This window comes from Bicyclus anynana, chromosome 18 (genome assembly GCF_947172395.1).
Source record: "Bicyclus anynana chromosome 18, ilBicAnyn1.1, whole genome shotgun sequence".
Taxonomy (NCBI): Eukaryota; Metazoa; Arthropoda; class Insecta; order Lepidoptera; family Nymphalidae; genus Bicyclus; species Bicyclus anynana.
The window spans coordinates 13548007-13571091 of record NC_069100.1 but is presented as its reverse complement, the minus strand read 5'-3'; the positions used below and the strand labels follow the sequence as shown (position 1 = coordinate 13571091).

General features: G+C 38.3%; 1 protein-coding gene across 1 annotated transcript; it reads right to left on the bottom strand.

The window, feature by feature from the left end:
- Positions 1 to 1147: 1147 nt before the first annotated feature.
- LOC112045949 (dymeclin) lies at positions 1148 to 23085 on the bottom strand. Its single transcript, XM_052886898.1, has 17 exons — positions 22926 to 23085; positions 20043 to 20183; positions 19034 to 19180; positions 17989 to 18115; positions 17490 to 17644; positions 16539 to 16658; positions 15629 to 15765; positions 14703 to 14915; positions 14342 to 14421; positions 13211 to 13333; positions 11779 to 11904; positions 10598 to 10760; positions 8094 to 8192; positions 7209 to 7270; positions 5415 to 5585; positions 4365 to 4490; positions 1148 to 3870 (listed from the first exon to the last, which is right to left on the bottom strand). The coding sequence occupies exons 2-17, from the start codon at positions 20180 to 20182 to the stop codon at positions 3721 to 3723; spliced, it is 2139 nt and encodes a 712-aa protein (XP_052742858.1). The 5' UTR covers position 20183; positions 22926 to 23085; the 3' UTR covers positions 1148 to 3720.

Here is a 23085-nt window from a genome sequence, read left to right as displayed (position 1 = left end):
GTAGGATAGGGTATGGATAGGTTACGGGTAGGGTTAGGGTAGGGTAAGGTGGGGGGAGGGAAGGGTTAGCGTTAGCGGTAGGGTAGGAGTAAGGTAGGGGTAGGGTAGGGTAGGGTAGGGTAGGGTTGGGTAGGTTTACGAGTAGGGTAAGGTAGAGGTAGAGAAGTTTACATAAATTTTTACGCGGACGAAGTCGCGGGCGTCCGCTAGTTTTAAGTAAAACAATAATTCACAAAATACTAAATTCGATAGAAATGACGTGGGGAAATATATTATCAACTAGCCAGACCGGGGAAGACAGCAGATTTCACAAACCTTTTTATAAAATGTAGTACCTATTATTTCCGATGTTATTTTCGACTAAAATACAATTATAAAATTTATAATTTTATATAAAATTTCATTTCAAGTGAATTCGTATCCCCAAATGCAATTTCTATAGCTTTATAAAATCCAGATTAAAAATGTCAGAATTCTACCGAATTAATAAACAGACTGTAGTATTCAATTTTGAAATACATAAATTATGAAAAAAGTTTGTCTAAGCTGATGTCAAGGAGACGCGTGACGTTTGTTTCACCGGCTTCACCACGTTGCTTGTAAAGACTCATTCTGGATCATTCTATATTCTGTGTTTATAATTTAAAAAACCATCGTCTTTTGGCTACTTACTTCGCGCCATTGACCTATGTGCCTATAGGTATTTTATCTAAGCTTCAAGCATACATACTTATTGAAATAAGAATATCATTAGTAATGGTAGTACGCCAGTAAGTCACTTTGTAAGAACTCAACTGGAGTTCCACCCTATAATCAACCTACTTTATGGTTCTACCTGTTTATTTCAGCTGTAAAGCAGTAGGTATTTGGATATTGGCAATAAGTAATATTTATTGTACTTATGATCATCAAGGTACCTACTCTATATTTGTCTACCTCCAAGAGGGTGGAGCTTTGAATGTCAACCAAGGGTTCGATTCCCAGCTCTGAAATGAAAATTGGTCCAGCAGATTTCGAGTTTTAAGTGTTGTAACAAATCTGTCTTTGTTTTACATAATATAGATTATTGGCCATTCTAGTTCTGTGAACTATTAAAAATAACAAGGGTGATGTAGTTAAGTAAGGAAAACGTTTATTAAAACTCAGATTATATTTAAATAATATTATTTTTTATTTCCTATATTGCAATTTGTATACTACTTACCTAAGGGTAGTCATCCACTAGCCGTGTGACACAAATGTATTTGCTGTCAACTACTACTACTGTATGACTGTTCGACTGTACAAAAATCTATAACCCATGTATCGAAATATATCTACAAATAATGAAATTTCATTTTTTCATTTGGTATGCACTGTGTAACTGACACACTTATTTTAAGTTTCAAGTAAACTGACACACGAGAGACTAGGTTGAATCCCGCGGTATTGTATCAAGTTTTATAATTAAAGCATAGGATTATGGCTAAGTTAGGAACGAAAGGAAAGGACAACATTATTGTTATCAAATATATTAGCGTAATAAGCGTATAGCGATTTTGTGTTGCAGATTTTGTTTAAATACATAATCGTACACGAAACAGATTTATGTACTTTTAAAGTGCAACTTTTTAAACATAGATTAAAGTAGAAACAAATAAAACTCTATTGAACCCAAAGATGTAACATCATACATTTTCGATACATGTCTATTTGTCGGCATTTTAACGCAAATGTATTTGTGTCACACGACTATTGGACGATCAGCTTAATACAATGGAATTTGTATGATAATTATTACAATGAAATAAATTTATAAATAATCTAAGTGATGTTTTCATTATAGATGTGATCTATTGGTAAGTTTCTTAGCAACGTTTTTATTAACTTTGAAATTTACAGAACACGAAAATATTGAATAGGATATTTTTTTCCTTTTGAAAAATACGTCATATTATACGTTAAGGGTTCTAACATTGGAAAACATTCACGCTCATCACACAGTTTCCAGTTATGGAAATCGAACCTACAGCATTGCAGAGGCACTAACCAATGCGCCACTCGGCCAGACACTCAAATTAATAATAACGTTGCTTAGCAAGTATCCCACAGATGTATTGAAAACGATTGTTAATTAGATAAACAGTATTTTAAATTCGTAATTAAAAGAAGTCAAGGTATAAAACTATATTTTTTTCAAGTTACCATACATATTTCACAATAAATCTAAACACTTAGCTTAAATTGACAATGTGACATTGTGATAAACATTAAATACCCCGTTATTTTTTTTTGTGAATCTGCATGTCAAGTGACAGAAAAATAATAACAATTTGAAATATTAAGTCATCAAGTCATATATTTATATCACCATTCATGTAAGATTCTATAACAATATTTTTATAAATCCACAGTGTGAGTATCAAATTCGATTCTGTCCCTCTCTATTTATAGTATTGTGTTAGATAGAGAGCGATAATCAAGTTATAAATCGGTGTTACAGAATTGTACATGTTACATTAATGTATCCGGATTTATTGTGTTTAGTGTCACGGTGACATAAATAAACCCTACCTGATACTTCATTTAAGCCCCCTCTACCAAAGAAATATAATATCAATTAAATAATATAATATATTATAATATGATGTATTTTAATTTGGTCGTAAGATTAGAATAATATAGAAAATAGCAAAGAGAGAAAATAGAACTGATTGTTAACATTTTCATTAGCCGTAATGTATGTCATGATTCTTTAGGCGTTATACGACTTCACGGCCCTGGGTTCCAGCCATTTCGAGTATAAAGTCCAATAAATCCCGCCTCTAATAACGAGATCCTGAACGTCAGATAGTCAAAAATACTACTGATGATGATGACAATTACTGTCAAATAGCCAATTTTGGTAAGGAACGAGGCGACTCATTGTATATATTGTGTATTCTGTCGCTCGCCCAGTAGATGTTGTCGCGATCACGCCAGCAGGTCGCCAGCGGCCCGCGCGCCGCACTCGCTCGCCCAGTAGATGTTGCCGCGATCACGCCAGCAGGTCGCCAGCGGCCCGCGCGCCGCACTCGCTCGCCCAGTAGATGTTGCCGCGATCACGCCAGCAGGTCGCCAGCGACCCGCGCGCCGCACTCGCTCGCCCAGTAGATGTTGCCGCGATCACGCCAGCAGGTCGCCAGCGGCCCGCGCGCCGCACTCGCTCGCCCAGTAGATGTTGCCGCGATCACGCCAGCAGGTCGCCAGCGGCCCGCGCGCCGCACTCGCTCGCCCAGTAGATGTTGCCGCGATCACGCCAGCAGGTCGCCAGCGGCCCGCGCGCCGCACTCGCTCGCCCAGTAGATGTTGCCGCGATCACGCCAGCAAGTCGCCAGCGGCCCGCGCGCCGCACTCGCTCGCCCAGTAGATGTTGCCGCGATCACGCCAGCAGATCGCCAGCGGCCCGCGCGCCGCACTCGCTCGCCCAGTAGATGTTGCCGCGATCACGCCAGCAGGTCGCCAGCGGCCCGCGCGCCGCACTCGCTCGCCCAGTAGATGTTGCCGCGATCACGCCAGCAGGTCGCCAGCGGCCCGCGCGCCGCACTCGCTCGCCCAGTAGATGTTGCCGCGATCACGCCAGCAGGTCGCCAGCGGCCCGCGCGCCGCACTCGCTCGCCCAGTAGATGTTGCCGCGATCACGCCAGCAGGTCGCCAGCGGCCCGCGCGCCGCACTCGCTCGCCCAGTAGATGTTGCCGCGATCACGCCAGCAGGTCGCCAGCGGCCCGCGCGCCGCACTCGCTCGCCCAGTAGATGTTGCCGCACGCACTGATCAGTGCCCACACGTAGGGAGTGAAGAACTCCTCTGGTCTCTCCTCTTCCACGTAGCGGAACTTGAGATCGGGGAATTTCTGGAATAAATTATATTTAAAATCACTGGTTTGAATATAGGACTGTAACAAAAACATGACATATAGATACTTATAAAATCAATTACATCCAAACTGTTTGATTTTGTTTAAGGTTATTTATTTATTTAAATTAATAAATGTCCAACATTTTTACAAAATATTCAAAAAGGAATGGGTTAAATTTTTACGGGGCTTTCGCTTTTTCTGACCCAAGAGAAACTGATCTGATTTCGCTATTTTAACAATATTTTTGTAACAAGTTGCATATATAAAGAAAAGTAACATGAGATTTTTACAATATTTTGGTTAATTTAGTTTCAATTATTTGCCATACTTATTTTTTAAAAGGCCAATTTTCTCATTCCCCTCTAACTAGTTAGAAAAGACTGTGGTAGGAGCAGGTACGACAATAGCTTAACGAGCAAGGTTCGAACCACAATCTTTTGGTGATGAGTCTCCGTTACCGTTGAGCTATTAAGGCTTTCACGCATTACCTTAAGTCTATCGCTGGACCACTGCTCGGCGCCTTTCTTTATACACTGCAGTACTTCTGTGACGCCGAGGTCTCCCCCCGCACCCTCCTGCACCCTCTGCAGCCGCGTCGAGAAGTACCCTATGACCTGTGAACGACATGACAAGCTTCAGTATTTTAATAAATTTAATATCACGTGTCTCAATTGGCGAAGGAAAAACATCGTGAGGAAATTCACAATTCAATTATTTCAAGTAGGTTCAGTTTACAAGCACTTTTGATATGTCAGTTGACTATTTGTAAAGATTCTACCACCGGTTCGGAAGGCAGGTTCTGCTGAGAAGAAAACGACAAAAAACTCAACAGATGCTCTTTTAAGAAAATCATAAAAGGAAACCTGCAAACCTAAGAATCCTCTTAATAGGGTAGTTCATATGAAATTTAAGATGAACAATATCAATTTTGCGTATATAAACAATTAAAACAAGTTAAGGATTTCATAGAAAACTCAGTTTAAAATATTACGTATTTATTAAATTTTTCGATACGTCAAAAACGCTATCGTCCATGGTCTATATTTAACTGTATCATGATGTCACGTTAACACTTAACCTTAACCAAACGGAGTGTTTGACCCACTAGTTCAAACGCAAAAATTTGTATGTATAGATGTTTTTGTCACTCTTTCGCGCAAATGCAAATTATTAGTTATTGACTAGTTTGACGTTTAGTACATCTAGTAACGTTGTGACGTCACAAAATGGACGCCAGCGACTTTGACGTTTGGAAAAATTTATTAAATACATAATTTTTAATTTAGAGCCTCAATAGCTCAATGGTAAATGCGGTTGGACACGTCACCGAGGGGTGGTGGTTCGATCCTCGCCCCGTTGGTCTATTGTCGTACCCACTCCTAACACAGTCTTTCCCTACTAGTTGGAGGGGAATGGAAATATTGGTCATATTATAAAAAATATGGCAAATATTCGGAATTAATATTGCTCATATTGATATGAGTCAACTACCCTACTGGTCTTCAAACACTGCGCCAAAGTCGCCGGTGACCACTCACCATTTCGATGTTTTGCGCGATGTGGTGGTGCGCGTGCTGCTGGAACAGCTGCCGCTTGTGCAGCAGTGCGTACACCAGGTTCAGGTTGTTCACCAGCTGGTGAGTGAGGCACGAGTTGATGATCTCCAGCAGCATCCGTAGCACTTCGTCCAGCACTTCTATGTGTTCCATCTGTCAACAGTCATGTGATGTCAATGACATGACACTTGACATCTTTGACCAACGAACCCTAATTAAAAATGTTGACTATAATGACTGTAATATAATTTTGTGACGTCAATGACATGACATATTAGACCCTAATCCCTAATCTAATACTTAAAAATAATAATCTATACTAAAGCTGAAGTTTGTTTGTTTGACTGAACGCGCTAATCTCAGGAACTACTGGTCCGATTTGAAAAATTATTTTAGTGTTAGATAGCCCATTTATCGAGGAAGGCTACAGGCTATATATTATCCCCGTATTCCTACGGGAACGGGCACCACGCGGGTGAAACCGCGCGGCGTCAGCTAGTATTTAAAAGATTCTTGACTATTATGTTTTCTCCTTCAATGGACATTGTGACGTCATGACAAGTTTGACATGACATTATGCTCCTTTTTAACCTTTTTAACCCCCGACACAAAACTTGGGGTGTTATATGTTTGACATGTCTGTCTATCTGTCAGTCTGTCTGTGACGCCATAGCTTCCGAACGGATAAAGCGATTTAATTTAGTGTTTTTGTACTAAAGGTGACTTATGTGTGAGTGTTCTTAGATATGTTTGATGAAAATCGGTTAAGCTGTTTAAAAGTTGTGGGGGTGAAAATGGGGAAGAATAACCGCATGTCTGCAAATATACTCAAATGGGGTCTCAAAATTTGAGTAGAGAATATTGATGACTTGATCGAGAGTATCAATAATTTTATGACCTTCAGGGGTTATTCAAAATGTTCAATTTCATATTATCAACGGATATTATGATATAAATGATGACACTGGACACATTTGACCTACAAATCCTTATTTAAATTTAAAATGTAATATTTAAAAATAGATTGACTATTATGTTCAATGGATATCGTGATGCCAATGTCATGACACATACGTTTGCCCTACGAACACTGATTATTTTTTTTAATATTTTAACTATCACATTAATATTAAACCTATATTTGTATGAAAAATTCAAGCTAAATAAAAAAATAATATTTATTTTTATTTTCAAGGCGATAGTTAGTAGATGGTAGAAGTATGTACTCCTATGTTTGTTCCTCCTTTACTTTAGTAGCCGCATACTGGAATGGAAATAGATTTTACTCTGGATTAACACATGGATTTTTCATCACGGAAAATCCATGGTTCTCGTGGCATTTGTGATTACCCATCCTTATCAGCCGATAGACGTCCACAGCTGGACATAGGCCTCTTGCATGGACCTCCAAGCAAAACGGTCGGCCAGCATCCAGCGGCTCCCTGCAACCCGCTTTATATCCTCGGTCCACCTAGTGGGGGGTCGACCAACACTGCGCTTTCCGGTGCAGGGTCGCCATTCCAGCACCTTGAGACCCCAACGTCCATCGGCTCTTCGAACTATGTGGCCTGCCCATTGCCACTTCAGCTTCGCGACTGGTTGAGCTATGTCAGTGACTTTGGTACGTCTGCGGATCTCCTCATTCCTGATTCGATCACGCAGAGAAACTCATAGCTCGACTACCCGTAATTCAACAAAATATTTATAATTTAAAGTTACATTTACTGTCAAATATCAAATAAGTTGTTCTTAACTAACACTTGTGATAACACTTACAATTTCTTCTGCCTTTTCCTCAGCTTGATGCGGTAATTGTATACCATTCAAATCATCGGTACCTGAAATATATTACATAGTGGTGGGTTTAGGTTATATTTAACTTAGTAAGGCAGTATTGTCAATATTATTCATCAGTATACAACATGTTCCAGTGGTTAGCCTATGCGCTTTAGCCAGTTGGAGAGATGTAATGAAAGACTTGGTTTGTATCGAATGTATTGAATCAAAAACGTATTACTTATATTTACACAATCAATCTTACAAAACTAGTAACGCACAGTAGTGCAGATGGTGTGGACGTCCAATCACACAAATCTTTATTGAATCAGCGTGGTATAAATATGCGGCGCCGGCGCTTCGCGCGGAGCAGTGCAAACTTGTAGTTCACGTAGATATGTCGTCCGTTGCTCCGGCGGTGGAAGTGGAACGCACATAAATATCTCGCGCCTTTGCTGCCAGCCTCAGTCAATTCCTCTCTTCGCGGCGAGCAGACGTATGCACGAATTGGTATGCACGTATGTAGCCAGCGAAGGTGTGTGAGTATATATCGGCGCATTTCACGCGCGGCCTCAGTATGCTGCGGCTCGGCGCAGCGCGCGGTCGCTTGCTTGGCATGTATGTAGGCAGGTAGCTACAGCGCTTTCAGATCATGGGGTCCTGAGTTCGAATCCTGGGTCAGTAGGTCAATTCACTAACATTGACGTAAGTTAGCTAATAAAATCAATAACAACCACATTTTTCATATTCCGTGAAGTCCACGTCTGTCCACTAACAAACGTCAATGTTACTGAATTGGCCTGCCGGTTATAAGATACTGAAGTTTTTTTTTATACGCCCAGATATTTAAAACAAATAAATTGTAGAAAAAAAAACCAAATTTACCTTCAATTTCAATAAAGAGCCTGGATCTTCTTTTCGTCAACGTCTCAAACAACGATATCAACCTTTGCGCCACGTAAGGGTGGAGATTTCTAAATTCACCTGCAATTAGAAAAAAAAATTAAGGCCTCGCTCCCTGTGACGTCATACCCCGCTCGCCTGTACTGCGCGGTCGAGGACTTGTGCGATAAGCCTATAGATAACTAATGAGTGTACTAACTGGATAACTTTTTTTAAAAAAATATTTGCCATATATATATATATTTTAAATATGACCAATATTCACATTCCCCTTCAACTGTATTAGTAGTGTGTACGAGAATAGACCAACGGGGCGAGAATCGAACCATCACCCCTCGGTGATGAGTCCGACCGTTACTATTGAGCTACTTATCTACAACTGCCAATCAATTAGTATGAAGCATTCTTTATCCAGTTATTGATAAGAAGATATTTCTCTCACCCACATACTGATCGTGAGAGGACTCATGTATGCGACCACACCTGTCTTGTCTATGTCGTCATACTAAACAGTCCTCTACCACAGAGTGTATTGCATATCTTAGACCATTAAAAAGAAAGGACCTGCCTCGTAAACCGTTACCCCTCTGTCAAAGATCAAGAATCAATGATCTAACGCGTTTATACAAACTGTTGCTATAATCGTTTTCGTCGTGTAAAGTGCTCCCTAAAAATGCCGGTTTGTGTAGTTGAATGACATAAAAAACGGCCAACAACTTGTAGTTCAGTAAAAGATGGAGTAACGTTTCATTTGTAAGTATTTCTACCATAATTTTATCAAACTTGTAATAAAAACTATTTCTAAAAATTTTAATAAAAAAATTCAACCGACTTTCAACTCAAAAATTAACTTAAACTAAAAAGCAAAAAATAACATCTTGCCTATGTGCTACCTTCTGATCAGTTTGGAGGCGGTGCCAAGCCAGTAATGTTTTAATTAAACCCGTTTAAACTACACAATTTATGTGCTTCTTTCAGAAACAGCTTTAATTAAAACACGACACTGGATTGGCACCGCCTTCAAACTGATCAGAAGGTAGCACATAGGCAAGATGTTATTTTTTGCTTTTTAGTTTAAGTTAATTTTTGAGTTGGAAGTCGGTTGAATTTTTTTATTAAAATTTTTATTTTTTTATTTTTAGTGTTAGCATACCTACTGCGTGTGAACAAAACGCAAACAATTAGCTAAAACGTTATTTTCTTATGACAGGTATCTAAGTCCTACAATCCCAATTTTGAAAATACTGCTTAACTCGTATACAAAATTTTACTCCCCCTTTATCCTCACTTAATATAAATATAATCAATTGTCTTGACTGTCCCTCGTCTTCATCAGCAAACCATACAGTCACAATCCATCTAGGTGGAAAGTTCTCATCAATACATATTTATCAAGTCCAAACACAAGGTAGCTACAGTGAACCGTCGAGGAGTTCTCTTCACTGTCCCTCGTCTTCATCATCAGACCCTTAATACAGTCACAATCCATCTAGGTGGAAAGTTCTCATCAATACATATTTATCAAGTCCAAACACAAGGTAGCTACAGTGAACCGTCGAGGAGTTCTCTTCACTGTCCCTCGTCTTCATCATCAGACCCTTAATACAGTCACAATCCATCTAGGTGGAAAGTTCTCATCAATACATATTTATCAAGTCCAAACACAAGGTAGCTACAGTGAACCGTCGAGGAGTTCTCTTCACTGTATATCGTCTTCATCACCAGACCCTTAATACAGTCACAACCCATATAGGTGGAAAGTACTCAGAAATACAAATTAATCAAGCCCAAACAAAAGGTGACTGCTGTAAATCGTTGACGAGTTCCATCGTCTGTATTTCGGCTCCATCATCAGACCAACTCCAAACCTTCATAAATATGTAGTGGTTTAAAATACCTTATGGAAACACTAACAAACGCACTAACCGTCTCTACAACTTTCGAAAGTTCCCCTCAATTTCTCCAGGATGCCATCATCAGATCCTGACATAAAAAAAAAATGGGACCACCCTGGAACTAAACCCTTCAAAACAAAAAAAGAATTTTCAAAATCGGTCCATAATTGACGGAATTATCGCTGGACATACATAAAAAAAAAAAAAAAAAAAAAAAAAAAAAAAAAAAAAAAAAAAAAAAAACATACATACAGCCGAACGTAGAACCTCCTCCTTTTTGGAAGTCGGTTAAAAAAGAATCGATTCTTTTGACGGAACAGCAAAAAATCGATCAAGTAATCGAACGTTCTATATAGTCTAAGCGATGTGTTGGTTAGTCCGTGTAAAAATTACGCGTGTGAGTATTGCGAGTCAATTATATAGTTGTGTGTAGTGTATGGACACAGAATATACTTAATGGTGTTAAATGTTTTCGATGTGCGAGTTTACCACGTCCCCCTCAAAAAACGACAGACTTTTTTGTTGGTGAATTTGGGTGCGAAACAGGTCCATTATTTTTAATGGTCTACGATTGCATCTAGATATACTCACAACTCATGTTAGCAATGGCGGCCAAACAATTAGTATGGAGATATTTGTCTCTAACGCGCGCCATGTTGTATTGCAGCGCGCGCACCACCACCAACACCATGAGTCCGCCCAGTGATATCTCTGATATCGACCTCTCTGTGTACCATGGGATGTTTTTTAACATCTGCAAATAAGGAAATGGAGACATTTTTTAACCTTCAGAAGATAAAAATGGTGTTAATAAGATATAAGGGGTGTCCCATTAATGGATAAAACGCAAATGGTAGCTACAACACCTAATTATTTAGCTGGTGGGAGGCTTCGGCCGTGGCTAATTACCACCCTGTTCCGGTATGATGATGTGTAGAAACCGAAAGGAGTGTGGATTCTCATCTTCCTTTTTTTTTTATTCTTTACTAGTTAGCCCTTGACTACAATCTCACCTGATGGTATGTGATGATGCAGTCTAAGATGGAAGCGGGTTAACTTGTTAGGAGGAGGATGAAAATCCACACCCTTTTTTGGTTTCTCCACGACATCGTACCGGAACGCTAAATCGCTTGGCGGTACGTCTTTGCCGGTAGGGTGGTAACTAGCCACGGCCGAAGCCTCCCACCAGCCAGACCTGGACAAATTAAGAAAATCTCAATCTGCCCAGCCAGGGATCGAACCCAGGACCTCCGTCTTGTAAATCCACCACGCATACCACTGCGGCACGGAGGCTGTCCTCCTAACAAATTAGCGTGCTTCCATCTTAGATTACATCATCACTTACCATCAGGTGAGATTGTAGTCAAGGGCTAACTTGTAAAAAAATAAAAAATTAATCTAATACTAATTTGAATAGTTTTACAAAAATCCCTAGTGACCAAGTTAATTTTCCAAAAAAAGTGTTTTTTTTTTTAGGATTTTTAAAATTTTTCTTTCTTGAATCAGTTTTGTTTTGTAGAAGAAGCTTTGAGTGCAATAATTATTTTACTTTCACTAAGATGACCAGATTTAAAAAAAATGTATGAAATTGAAATGTACCACAATTTTAAACAAGTTATCGAGGTTTGTAAATTGCTATAAAACCTGTTACAACTACAAAGAGACACAAAGTTAAAAATGTAAGTTTGCAATACAAGTTTGCGTTTTTTTTAATTCACGTGATTATTGTTGGTAAAACGTCCATCGGCTGATACGATGATGATGATACTCACAATTAAATGCACATTCTTGATAAGCACATCGTCCTCGGTGAGTATCAACAGAACAATGAGCGACATGTAGATGTGGTGCGAGTTGCTGTCCGGAGCGTTGTACAGCACTTGCAGGATCGGCACTATCTGGAACAAACGTGTCATATAAGCTAACTAGCTGGCACCGCGCGGTTTCACCCGCGTGGTTCACGGTCCCGTGGGAATACGTGGATAATATATAGCCTATAACCTTCCTCGATAAATGGGCTATCTTTTTTGTTTTTTCTCTCTCTTATTTCGTGGTCTATCGGAGATCAGTCTCTGGACCATAATCCGATCAAATGACTTTTTAGTATGTCATCAAATGACTTTATAGTAAATGGGCTATTTATCACAGAAATAATTTTTCAAATCGATCCAGTAGTTCCTGAGATTAGCGCGTTTAAACAAACAAACTCACCAGCTTTATAATATTAGTATAGATATTTTTTTTTTTTTTTATTCTTTACAAGTTAGCCCTTGACTACAATCTCACCTGATGGTAAGTGATGATGCAGTCTAAGATGGAAGTGGGCTAACTTGTTAGGACGAGGATGAAAATCCACACACCTTTCGGTTTCTACACGACATCGTACCGGAACGCTAAGTCGCTTGGCGGTACGTCTTTGTCGGTAGGGTGGTAACTAGCTACGGACGAAGCCTCCTACCAGCCAAAATTATATAGAGGAAAGATTTAATTGTTTGTTTGTACGTTTTGAATAGGCTTTGGAACTACTGATCCGATTATCCAATGAAAGAGATAGCGGTATTTCAGGTTGCGTCGTCAGTGGTTGAATTTTGTCTATTTCTCTTCACGAAATCATGTCGTTGGTCACAAAAGCTAATGTACAATATACATAACTATGTAGCGACTTAAAATTATTATAAACAATTAAAAACAATCATCATCATCACCATTATTATAAACCCATATTCGGCTCACTGCTGAGCACGAGTTTCCTCTCAGAATGAGTGGTTAGTCCAGATTCGAACCAATGCTATGATCTCTGCCTCCGATTCCGGAGGGTGTGGGTTCGAATCCGGTCCGGGGCATGCACCTCCAACTTTTCAGTTGTGTGCATTTCAAGAAATTAAATATCACGTGTCTCAATCGGTGAAGGAAAACATCGTGAGGAAACCTGCATAACAACAGAGAATTATCTTAATTGTCTGCGTGTGTGAAGTCTGCCAATCCGCATTTGGCCAGCGTGGTGGACTATTGGCCTAACCCCTCTCATTCTGAAAGGAGACTCGAGCTCAGCAGTGAGCCGAATGTGGGTTGATGACGTAAATAATAATTAGAAGGGAGAAGTAGGAACAAGATGGCAGAGTGCATACGTACCACAACAACGGCCAACCCCTAGTGGCCAAGTGCGGAAAAGGCCGAGGAAAGAAAGAAGAAGAAGATACGTACCAAATGTTCTACGTTGGCGACGTTGCTGACGTGGCTCTTGTACGCTTTGCAGGAGTGCAGCATGAGGTACAACAGGAGAGTCGAGTGCTCGCAGCCCGCTGTGGCGCACAACGCTTTGTGTAACTGCAAATAAATTATGTAATTATATCACAAAATCCATTTTCATGTCAATAAATAAAGAAAACAAATTGGAAAACTCTAAAAAGTGAACTACTGCTTTTTCTATACTAATATTATAAAAAAGTTTTGTGTTGTAGGGGGTAATCTCTGAATTTACTAAACCGATTTTTAAAATTCTTTTGCCACTAGAAGTATACGTTATTTATGAATGTCATAGGCTATGTTTTATCTCTGTGTTCTCATGGCAACGAGGGCTACTACTAGAGAGACCGACGATAATATTGATTATCTTATTTATAGCGAAGTCTTTCGTTGTTTATCGTGACCACATACAGGATACATACATACTTTTTAAACAGTTTTTTAATATTTATACATTATAAGAAAAAATCTGCTATTTCAGTTACATATATAGTGCTGTTAGCTTAGCTATAAGCTCCTTTGGGAATAAGTAGTGACGTCTGTATGTTTAAATATATTTATCCTTTATATTGTTACGAACTTTCGGGTTCGAGGATTTGGAATTAAAAACCTGGTGACTCTTATAAGACTTTATTCCAATCCTTAATCCAAGTATCAATACACACTTCCAAACGTAGGCAATTCATAGTCCAAATTCGCAGCCGAGTTCACTATAGTTCACTTGTATCGCTGGTGACGCTTGATGTTCACTTCACTCCGTTTAGAAATTAACTGCCCCGAGCGTCGAGTCTGTCGTATATTTATAACCGCCGAACGATTTCCAGATAATTCTGGGACCGCCTACACGCGTGTTGTTTATTCCACGGAGTTCGCCAAACCAAAACAATAACAATAGATATGCGATCAAAACATCTCGACTTGTAAACATCTCGAAGAGGCGAGCGATTATGAACTCTACGTCTGTATTAATAGGGTTCTCAATATCAATATATTTAGATTGCGTATAAAAATCATAAGTAGGCTATCGCGATGGCCAATCGCGTGGTTTTTAAATCAGCATTAGTCTAAAAAAGTAATCATTCAACTTACTGCTGCCAAGTCTATTCGAGGTGGTGTGACTTGTGTGACGCTGCCATTTGTGTCTCTGTGGGGAGTTGTGGATGAATTTTCTGAAAAAAAAAAATGTTCAAATAAGAGAGTTATTACAGTGCGTTGCCTTATACGAATTATCGTCACTGATATAAGCAGTGGTGGATTTACCAGTAGGCTAAGTACGCTGGAGCCCAGGGCGGCAGATTTTAGAGGGCGGCAAATAAGATCCAAAAAACTTTCTCTTCTACAGAAATAAAGAAATTAAACGATAGTTTTAATGATTGGCGACTGGTTGGCTACAGGATGCTCCTATTTCAGTCCCGAGCAGCGCAATCGATGTAAAAGACTAACAACTTACCAGAGGTGTCATCACAGTGCAGTAGCGCCGTCCTATACAAGTTGTCCTCACTGATGCAATGGTTCGCCAGCGCGAGCAGCAGTAAGCACGACTGGTTGGCTACAGGGTGCTCCTTTTTTAGTCTCTCGAGTAACTCGTGTCGGTGTAGGGGCGGGTTGGTGTATATAGTCTGTCGAGTGGTCGCGTTGAATGTTAGCATGCTCCAGAGGCTGGCTGGAAATGAAGGTAGTTTTTATAAAGGATATTTTTTTTTCTTATTTTTAGGAAATGGATATAAATATTAGAATACCATACATGTGAGATTTAGATATATTGTGGTACTGAGATAATGGGACTTTGGGGTAGAATATTGATCGAGTCTTTGGGATCAGACATGATAGACATAGAATAGGAATCTTCGGTCAGTCTTCACACAAGGAGTTGTGTGCAATATTTACTCAGGTCTGTGTTGGGTATCTTTTATCGTCTTAAAAGAGTATTTAATACACGTGTTACAGGTTCCACGATTACGATTATTATAATAAATAAGACAGTATTTGAGGACTTGAGCCCAAGTGTTTGTTAGGCATCGTGGACACCGACACGCTGCCAGTCGCGTTAGTGATTTTGTGCAATAATATTTGGTGTTGTAATTATTCATCATAAATTGTTTAGTGTGGGCATGGAGCACATGTCAGACAGGGAAAGTGAGTGCTTATGCATTCTGAAAGGATCATTTAAACCTACACCCAAGGTCACAAGTCCTGGGACCTGCTCGAGGTGTTTCCTCTATGCATTTATGCGTTTCGTCTGTCTGCCCTTGCCCTACCAGCCATTTTTTTAAAAGGTAATCAAAAAAGAAAAAATTAAATTAAACATAAATGAAATCTGGGTAACTGGTGGAGTATTTTGGTTACACGTTCGACGAAATTCTCATCAAAACTTACATGCAATATTGATCAGCATACTGCCAGGTCCTTGGGCCCCGAACTGTGGCGGCGCCGGCATCATGCTCGACAGATTGGACAGCAACGTCTTCACTAACAGAGGCGCGTGCATTCCGTACCTGCCTTGGAATAGTGTTCTGTAAATAAAAAAAAAACACTTTTCAAAGAAACAGTACCATAGATATTTGTAGTGTTTGTCTATATATACACCGGTATTGGGAGAAAGTGGGCAGTCTGTCATTGACGTTGGAGGAGATCGGACGTCCGGTGCTGGTCATAATAGTGTAGTGATGAAGCAGTGACTTACTGCATTACAGTATGGTTAAGGGACCTTACAATACTGTATTTTTTTTATTCGGAACAGTACCTTGGGGGATATTGTATTTTTTATTCGGTATTTTTTGCCTCAATCTCCAATCGAACTCTGCATCCTCAAGAACCCCTTATTTTCGAGAAGTGGAACAGGAAAGTGCATATCTTACGCCGATCAACTGTAGTGTTTACGTTCGACCAAGTGTAGAGAAATAGACAAAATGTCGTCCAATGGCGGCGGAGTTGGCCCAGTCCCATCTCTTTCGTCTCAACTCAATGAAAAATATTGCAGTATTTGCGGATGCACCGACATTGTTGAAATTCTACTTTATCTTATTTCCCTTTACAATATTATCTCGTTGGTCGCATTTCAGCACTACTGGTGTAACACAGGATGGTGTAATGTGGACTTTTTAATTTCCGAAAAAAGGGGAATTCCAATAAGGTAGGAAAAAAATGTAGGAAAGCTCTAAAATATCGTACCTGAATATTAACGAAGTCTCCACAAGTCTTGTCTGTCCGTGCACACCGGCAAACATGTACACAGACATTAGCACGAGCAGCGTGTTTATACACTCCAAGTGTAAATAGTATGTACCTGAATATTAACGAAGTCTCCACAAGTCTTGTCTGTCCATGCACACCGGCAAACATGTACACAGACATTAGCACGAGCAGCGTGTTTATACACTCCAAGTGTAAATAGTATGTGTTGTCTCTGAAAAAAAAAAATTCTAATATCTTATTATGAGCTAAACGGCTAAAGTTTCTGTTTGTAGCCGATAGCATATTGGTTGCGTAACTGTACTAGCCAATGGGATGAAGTTATCAAGTTGAATGAAGGCAAAACGAAGCTTGACCGGATCCGCTAGTGATTTATAATAGTCTACGGTAGAGTAAAATGTACCTAATGCTCTTTGTGTTAAAGTTTCATTCTGTTTGAAGTTGTGTTATTATTAGCTATACTAATATAATAAAGCTGAAGAGTTTGTTTGTTTGTTTGATTGAACGCGCTAATCTCAGGAACTACTGGTCCGATTTGAAAAATTCTTTCTGTGTTAGATAGCACATATATCGAGGAAGGCTTTAAGCTATATATTATCCCCATATTCCTACGGGAACGGGAACCACGCAGGTAAAACCGCGCGGCGTCAGCTAGTGTATTTATATGCCGGAGCTACTGAACCGATTTGGATTGCACCATATTATACCATGGATGTGACTGGATGGATGGATGGACATTACGTTTGATCAAAGAAAATGCGATGATTTTCGTGGTATTTTCATGCTGAGTTTGTTATTTCGTGAGGATTTATATGGTATAATCTCTGAACCTACTGAACCGATTTTGAAAATTCCTGTACCAATAAAAAGCAAAGAAATTTGCGAGTATCTTAGGCCACATTAATCGATTTTTTTTTTATTCGTATTAACATTGAAACGGGTACTACGCAGGTAAAACCACAGGACGTCTGCTATGCGCAGATAAAGTGAACCTCTGAAAAATTAACTATTAATTTTAAATAAAAATATTATAATATGATCTTACGTGATGGGTACATCAATGATGAGCCCGATAAGAGCATCCACTAGCATCTCCACGCGACTCTCCCCTGACATCGGCTTGGAAGACACTTGGTTGTCCGTCACACTGACTTCTTGGATCGGCGAAGACGGCGGAGACACATCTTGAGGGGCGGGGGACTGAAATAACAGTATGTTACGAGTTCCTCAATTACGGGTGATATCATGATTTATGATATTGTGGTATAGTATAAAAAGGTATTTGATGACTTGGGAAGGTATTTGATGACTTGGGCTCAGTTGTTTGTTAGGCAGCGTGGACACCGTCACGCTGCCTGCGTGCATAAAAAAGGGTTTAAAGAGACACGCATTTGGCCGGTTTGTTTTAACGAAGAATATTTTCAATTTGTTGATTATGGCTTTTCTTTTGTCTGTTACCTGATAATTTCGTCATTTATTAATAAATTTTGAATTTTCTTTAGCTGCCCTCTTTTAAAAAAATATACATAAAATATTTTACTCACGTTCATGGTCCTGGCTTGGACATCTAAATGTATGCAGAGCTCATATTCAGGGACCATTTCCACTAAATACTTGGTGACAGCTCGAATGACATACAAGGCATTGTAGCACTGCCATGCTAGCATAACGCTGAAACCACAGGTAAGAATTGAAAATTAAAAAAAATCCTTCCCTATATGCACCACAACATTGATTTCAAGATATGACAGAGAGAATGACATTCTGACGACCAATATTCCTCTCTCTTTCATAGAATCGCTATTCTATTTCTTTCTCAATAAAAATACATTATGACCTTACATATAACTAAGTAATAAATGGTAATGTGGTTAGTTTATATGCGATAGCAAAATCTCTATGATCTGCTTTGAGAGAAGTAAAGTACTTGGCCTGAAACTTTTTAATCTATGATCTACTAGCGCATAGCAGGATCTTGCTTTTGGCTGGGCAGGGAATAAACACAAGTCTCGGTATCTACCCTCTTTTATCTCTGCCGTTCTCGGACGCATCATATAGGCACCTGCCTTGCTAGATGTTACCCTTCTCTCAAGGATCAAGAATCAACGATCTAACGCGTCTATAAAAACTTGTTTCTGTAGAATCGATGTTTTATTGTTGTCAATCGTTTTCGTCGATGCCGGTTTGCGTAGTTAAATGGCATAAAAAGCGGCCAACAACTTCTAGTTTACTAAAAGATGAAGTTATGTTTAATTTGTAAGTATTTCTAAGTTAATTATATCAAAATTGTAATAAAAACAATGTCTACAAAGAATCGGTTCTTCAGCTGGAACAGCAAAACATCAATCAAGTATCTAATCGAATATTCTGTGGATAGTATAAGCGATGTGTTTGTTAGAGTTAGTTAGTGTAGTTTAAGGATACAAAATATATTTATTGGTACTGAGTGAGTTATCAATAGTGAGTTTACCTCGCCCCCCTCAAAAAATGACAGACAATTATTCTGTTGAATTTGGGTGCGATACAAGTCCATACGTATTTGGTCTAAGCTGATGAATGTTAAGAAATTCACTCTCTTTATTGACTTACTTGTCAGAGTTAGGCGCAGCAAGCAACTCTGTGGCTCGTGTGATGAACACTTGGACAAGGGAGCCCAGGTTCCCTGTCTGCTGGTTGTTCTGCAGAAACTTCTGTAGTAACGCATCCGAACATGTGTCGAATATCAGCTGTTCATCACTGAAAAAATACATCAGCTTCTATACTATAAGGGCACACGAGTACTGGCGTTTTTTAGCTATTCGAATTCAATATCGATAGCTATAAAATTCTCGTGTGGCGGTGTTTGTTACCAAACTCCTACGAAATGGCTAAACCGATTTTTATAAAACATTGAGTGCATGGTGGAGTGTTTGAGATTCGGCCAACATCTATTTCTCATACACCTATATGAATTTTAATATATAAATGCGGAAAGTCATTCATCACGAAACCTCAAATACCGCTTGACATACAAAGCTAAAATTTGGCAGGGAGGTAGTTTATAGATAGCAGAGGTCCGCTAAGAACGGATTTTGCGACAAGGCCGGATTAAGGAGGTCTAAAGGCGGACGAAGTCACGGGCGTTCGCTTGTAATTTATAAACAATCTTTGCCGGGTCAGCTCATTATACATTTTTTTTTCATGGAATATATGGCATTATACGTCTATTATATTTATAATGAGTCTTCAGGGAAGTTAGTGCATCTAAGAAGTGCACACCACTGGTGGTCCGTCTGCTTGTTCTATCTCAATTATAAATATACTAGCGGACGCCCGCGACTTCGTCCGCGTGGAATTCAGTTATTCACAAATCCCGCGGGAACCATGGATTTTTCTGGGATGAAAAGTAGCATATGTGTTAATCCAAAGTAAGACCTATTTTCATTCCAAATTTCAGCCAAATCGCTTCAGTAGCCGCAGCGTAAAGAGGAACAAACATACTTACACACTTACACGCTTTCACACTTTCACACTTACACACAAACTTTCACCTTTATAATATTAGTGTGAAGTAGGAGTCTGGAGTATATATATACTAAAGTAGGAGCTAAAAACTTACGCATCATTGGGAATTTGTATATTGAATGCCAGCAGTTGATTCCAGAAGGGATCATTGGGGCAAATGACGTCATTGGAACAGAATTTTGCCAGCAGCTCATTGTTTGATATGTCCGAGTATTTGGTCACTGCTATACCCATTCTGAGAAAAATAAAATCATCATCAAAGGTACCTGAAGTACACACACCTCACACTGATTACATAAGGATCACGAGACATTAGTTTTCTGTCAAAGTATATTTTACTTATAAAAAAATTTAACCGACTTCAAAGTCACTGGCTTGGCACCGCCTTCAAAGTGATCAGAAGGTACCACATACGATGTTATTTTTCGCTTTTTAGTTTATTTTTGTTATTATGAAGTCGGTTAAATTTTTTTGTTAAAAAGATTTTGTTTTTAGTGTGTCCTAGCATTTAATTTTCATAGGAATAAATGGGACCAATCTGGAAGTATAATCTTTCAAACATTAAAGGAATTTTTAAAATTGGTTAAGAAATGACGAAGTTATGTGGTAATAAACATAAAAATAACATACGCCTCGAATTGAGAACCTAATCCTTTTTTGAACTCGGTTAAAAATGACTAACAATTTTATTTGTGATTTTGGGTATGATACTAGTCCATAGGTAATTAGTCTGAGACACACACAGAGCAAACTTCATGTTTGGGGCTATATACATTATGCTTAGTTACTGCCAAGTATCAGTACTTGAATTGAAATTATGTAATGTAAATTGAGTTTAATTTAATTCTAAATTGCATGCACAAACACCTAATGATTGAAACAGCTCATCAGAGAGCAGCAAGGTAGGTGTAATCTCCATATCCCCCTCTCCTATACGAAAGGGAGCACTAGTTCTGAAGTTGTTCAATAGGCTGATAATGATGATGAAAGATTATAACAAAGACTAATTTGTTTAGTCGTAGCTATTTATACAAGGAGCTTGCACATTACTATTGACTACAGGTGCAGCATACTTAGAATAGATGCTGTATACTTAATAATGATGCAGCTTACTGTGCTTAATACATATTACATACATACATAACATAATTAAGGAGATTGTCCGGCTATAAGTAATAAGAACCTTCTCCTGACAATAACAAACACATCAAAAAAAATATTGAAATTGATCCAGCCATTCACGCGTGATGGCATGACCAAGGGATATATGGATTCATTTTGATATATCATTATCATCATCTCCTTACCCTTATCCCACTTAAGTGGGGTCGGAAAAATATGTCAATCTTTTCCATTTATGTAATTTTGATATATATAGACTGAGTATTAAATACTTGTGTGAGAAGTACAAGAGAATAAGGTGAACATAAAAAAGATTTTTGATAAGTGATAAAAAAACCTGATTTTGTTACTGATAAAAAATATTTGATATCTACAATAATATTAGAGTTAAAACGATTGTGATAATAATAATGTTTCATTATGTTACTGTAAAGAAAAAATATGTTGATACTTTTTTTTAATTTATTTCAGGACAGACATTTAAATGTTTAGCCTTTGTTTGACAGTCGCGTAACAAGTGACAGTTCTCACAGAACATAAAAGCTAAAGCGCGGGTGGGATCTGCATATCCTCATATATGAAGAAATATGCTAATGTATTTGTATTATAAGAAAATGGTCTTTAATAAAGGTAACATAGAGTAAACTTTAGTTAGTACAATAGCACTATGACCTAGCACTAAACAAGTTAAGTACTGACAAAAGTTTATAATATGAGCTCTATTAGTAATTTTTTTTCAATATTAATTTGATTTTTTCGAAAAACAAAAGGTCACCAGTCAAATGGGACTTTTTCATAAGAAATCTGTGTCAATAAAAAAAATTTTTTTGAGAAATAAAGTTGTTTGCTTCAATTATCAATCCTAATTTCCAATTATGAAAGGAGTTTGTTAGTGTGTTGTATTTTTTACACTATAAGGTGTGTTTGTTCAAAACTAAAACTGATAGAAGCTAATTCTACAGTTTTCATTAGTCTGCGACTGTATAAAATGTGCATTGCATAGACACTGGTAAAGTCTATCAGAATAACATCTGTATGGTCAGAAGGTAAAAATGAAAGTAGAAAATGCACATCATTTCATAAATTATTTATTTTAAATTATGTATTGTTTGTTCATAAAATGTATACATTAATTAATTAGTTAATGTAATACATTAACTATATCTCATTGTTCTTATCTTATTAATCTAATTTATTTTGATTAATTTAAGAACAAGTTAATTAAATTAATTATTAACTTTGTTTCATGATGGTGCAGGTGACAATTTCACTCTAGAAAGTTTGCAGCGATTCACAATAAAAGTATGTATTATGAACGTCATACAGACAACTGTCACCATACCCATGCTATCTGAAAAACACTTTAGGTGTGAAATTACTAGCGATTTATACCCTTGTTTGTTGGTACAACAGTACACATGAAGTAGGGCTGTAGTATACGAGACATAGGCATCTAAGCATGTTACAGATTTTTATTTGTATATAAACATTTGCTTTGTTAAAAGTCCTAACATTTCAGTGTTAATTAATATTGTGACTAATTTGTAAGGTAGACCAAGGCGTCAGGGAGAGCGTTAGATGCGTAGCTAAGAGATAAAACCTGTGTTATAGTTACTTCTAGGTAGGACAATAGGCATCGTAAGTGACGATGTTTATACCTCAAGAAACTTGCGCTTTCTGTCTAGTAGCACTAAATAAAATCATATTACACTAATTGGTTGTTCTATCATTTAATTATAGCCGGTAGAATGCCAATATATTAGATAGGAAAACAAAAATATCGCTCAACATAATACAAAGTCTCCAGCCACCTGTTTCGGGTACTGTGTTTATGGAATGTATTTGAATCACTTACCTTACTCCAGACCACGCAAAGTTTTATAATTATTTCATATATTGCAAGGTTCATTAAAAAAATTATTGACTTGTTTCCAATAGCCACGAAATCATCGCAGATTTGTCAAATGTCAAGTACTATTTCCAATTTGACGTTTGTGTTTCCAATTTCCATTTTC

Coding starts and splice junctions, on each gene's coding strand:
- LOC112045949 (XM_052886898.1), bottom strand. CDS start 20,182: ATGGGTATAGCAGTGACCAAATACTCGGACATATCAAACAATGAGCTG. Junction 17,645..17,988: donor TCCAAGCCAGGACCATGAAC/GTGAGTAAAATA, acceptor CTGTTATTTCAG/TCCCCCGCCCCTCAAGATGT. Junction 7,271..8,093: donor GCTCTTTATTGAAATTGAAG/GTAAATTTGGTT, acceptor AATATATTTCAG/GTACCGATGATTTGAATGGT.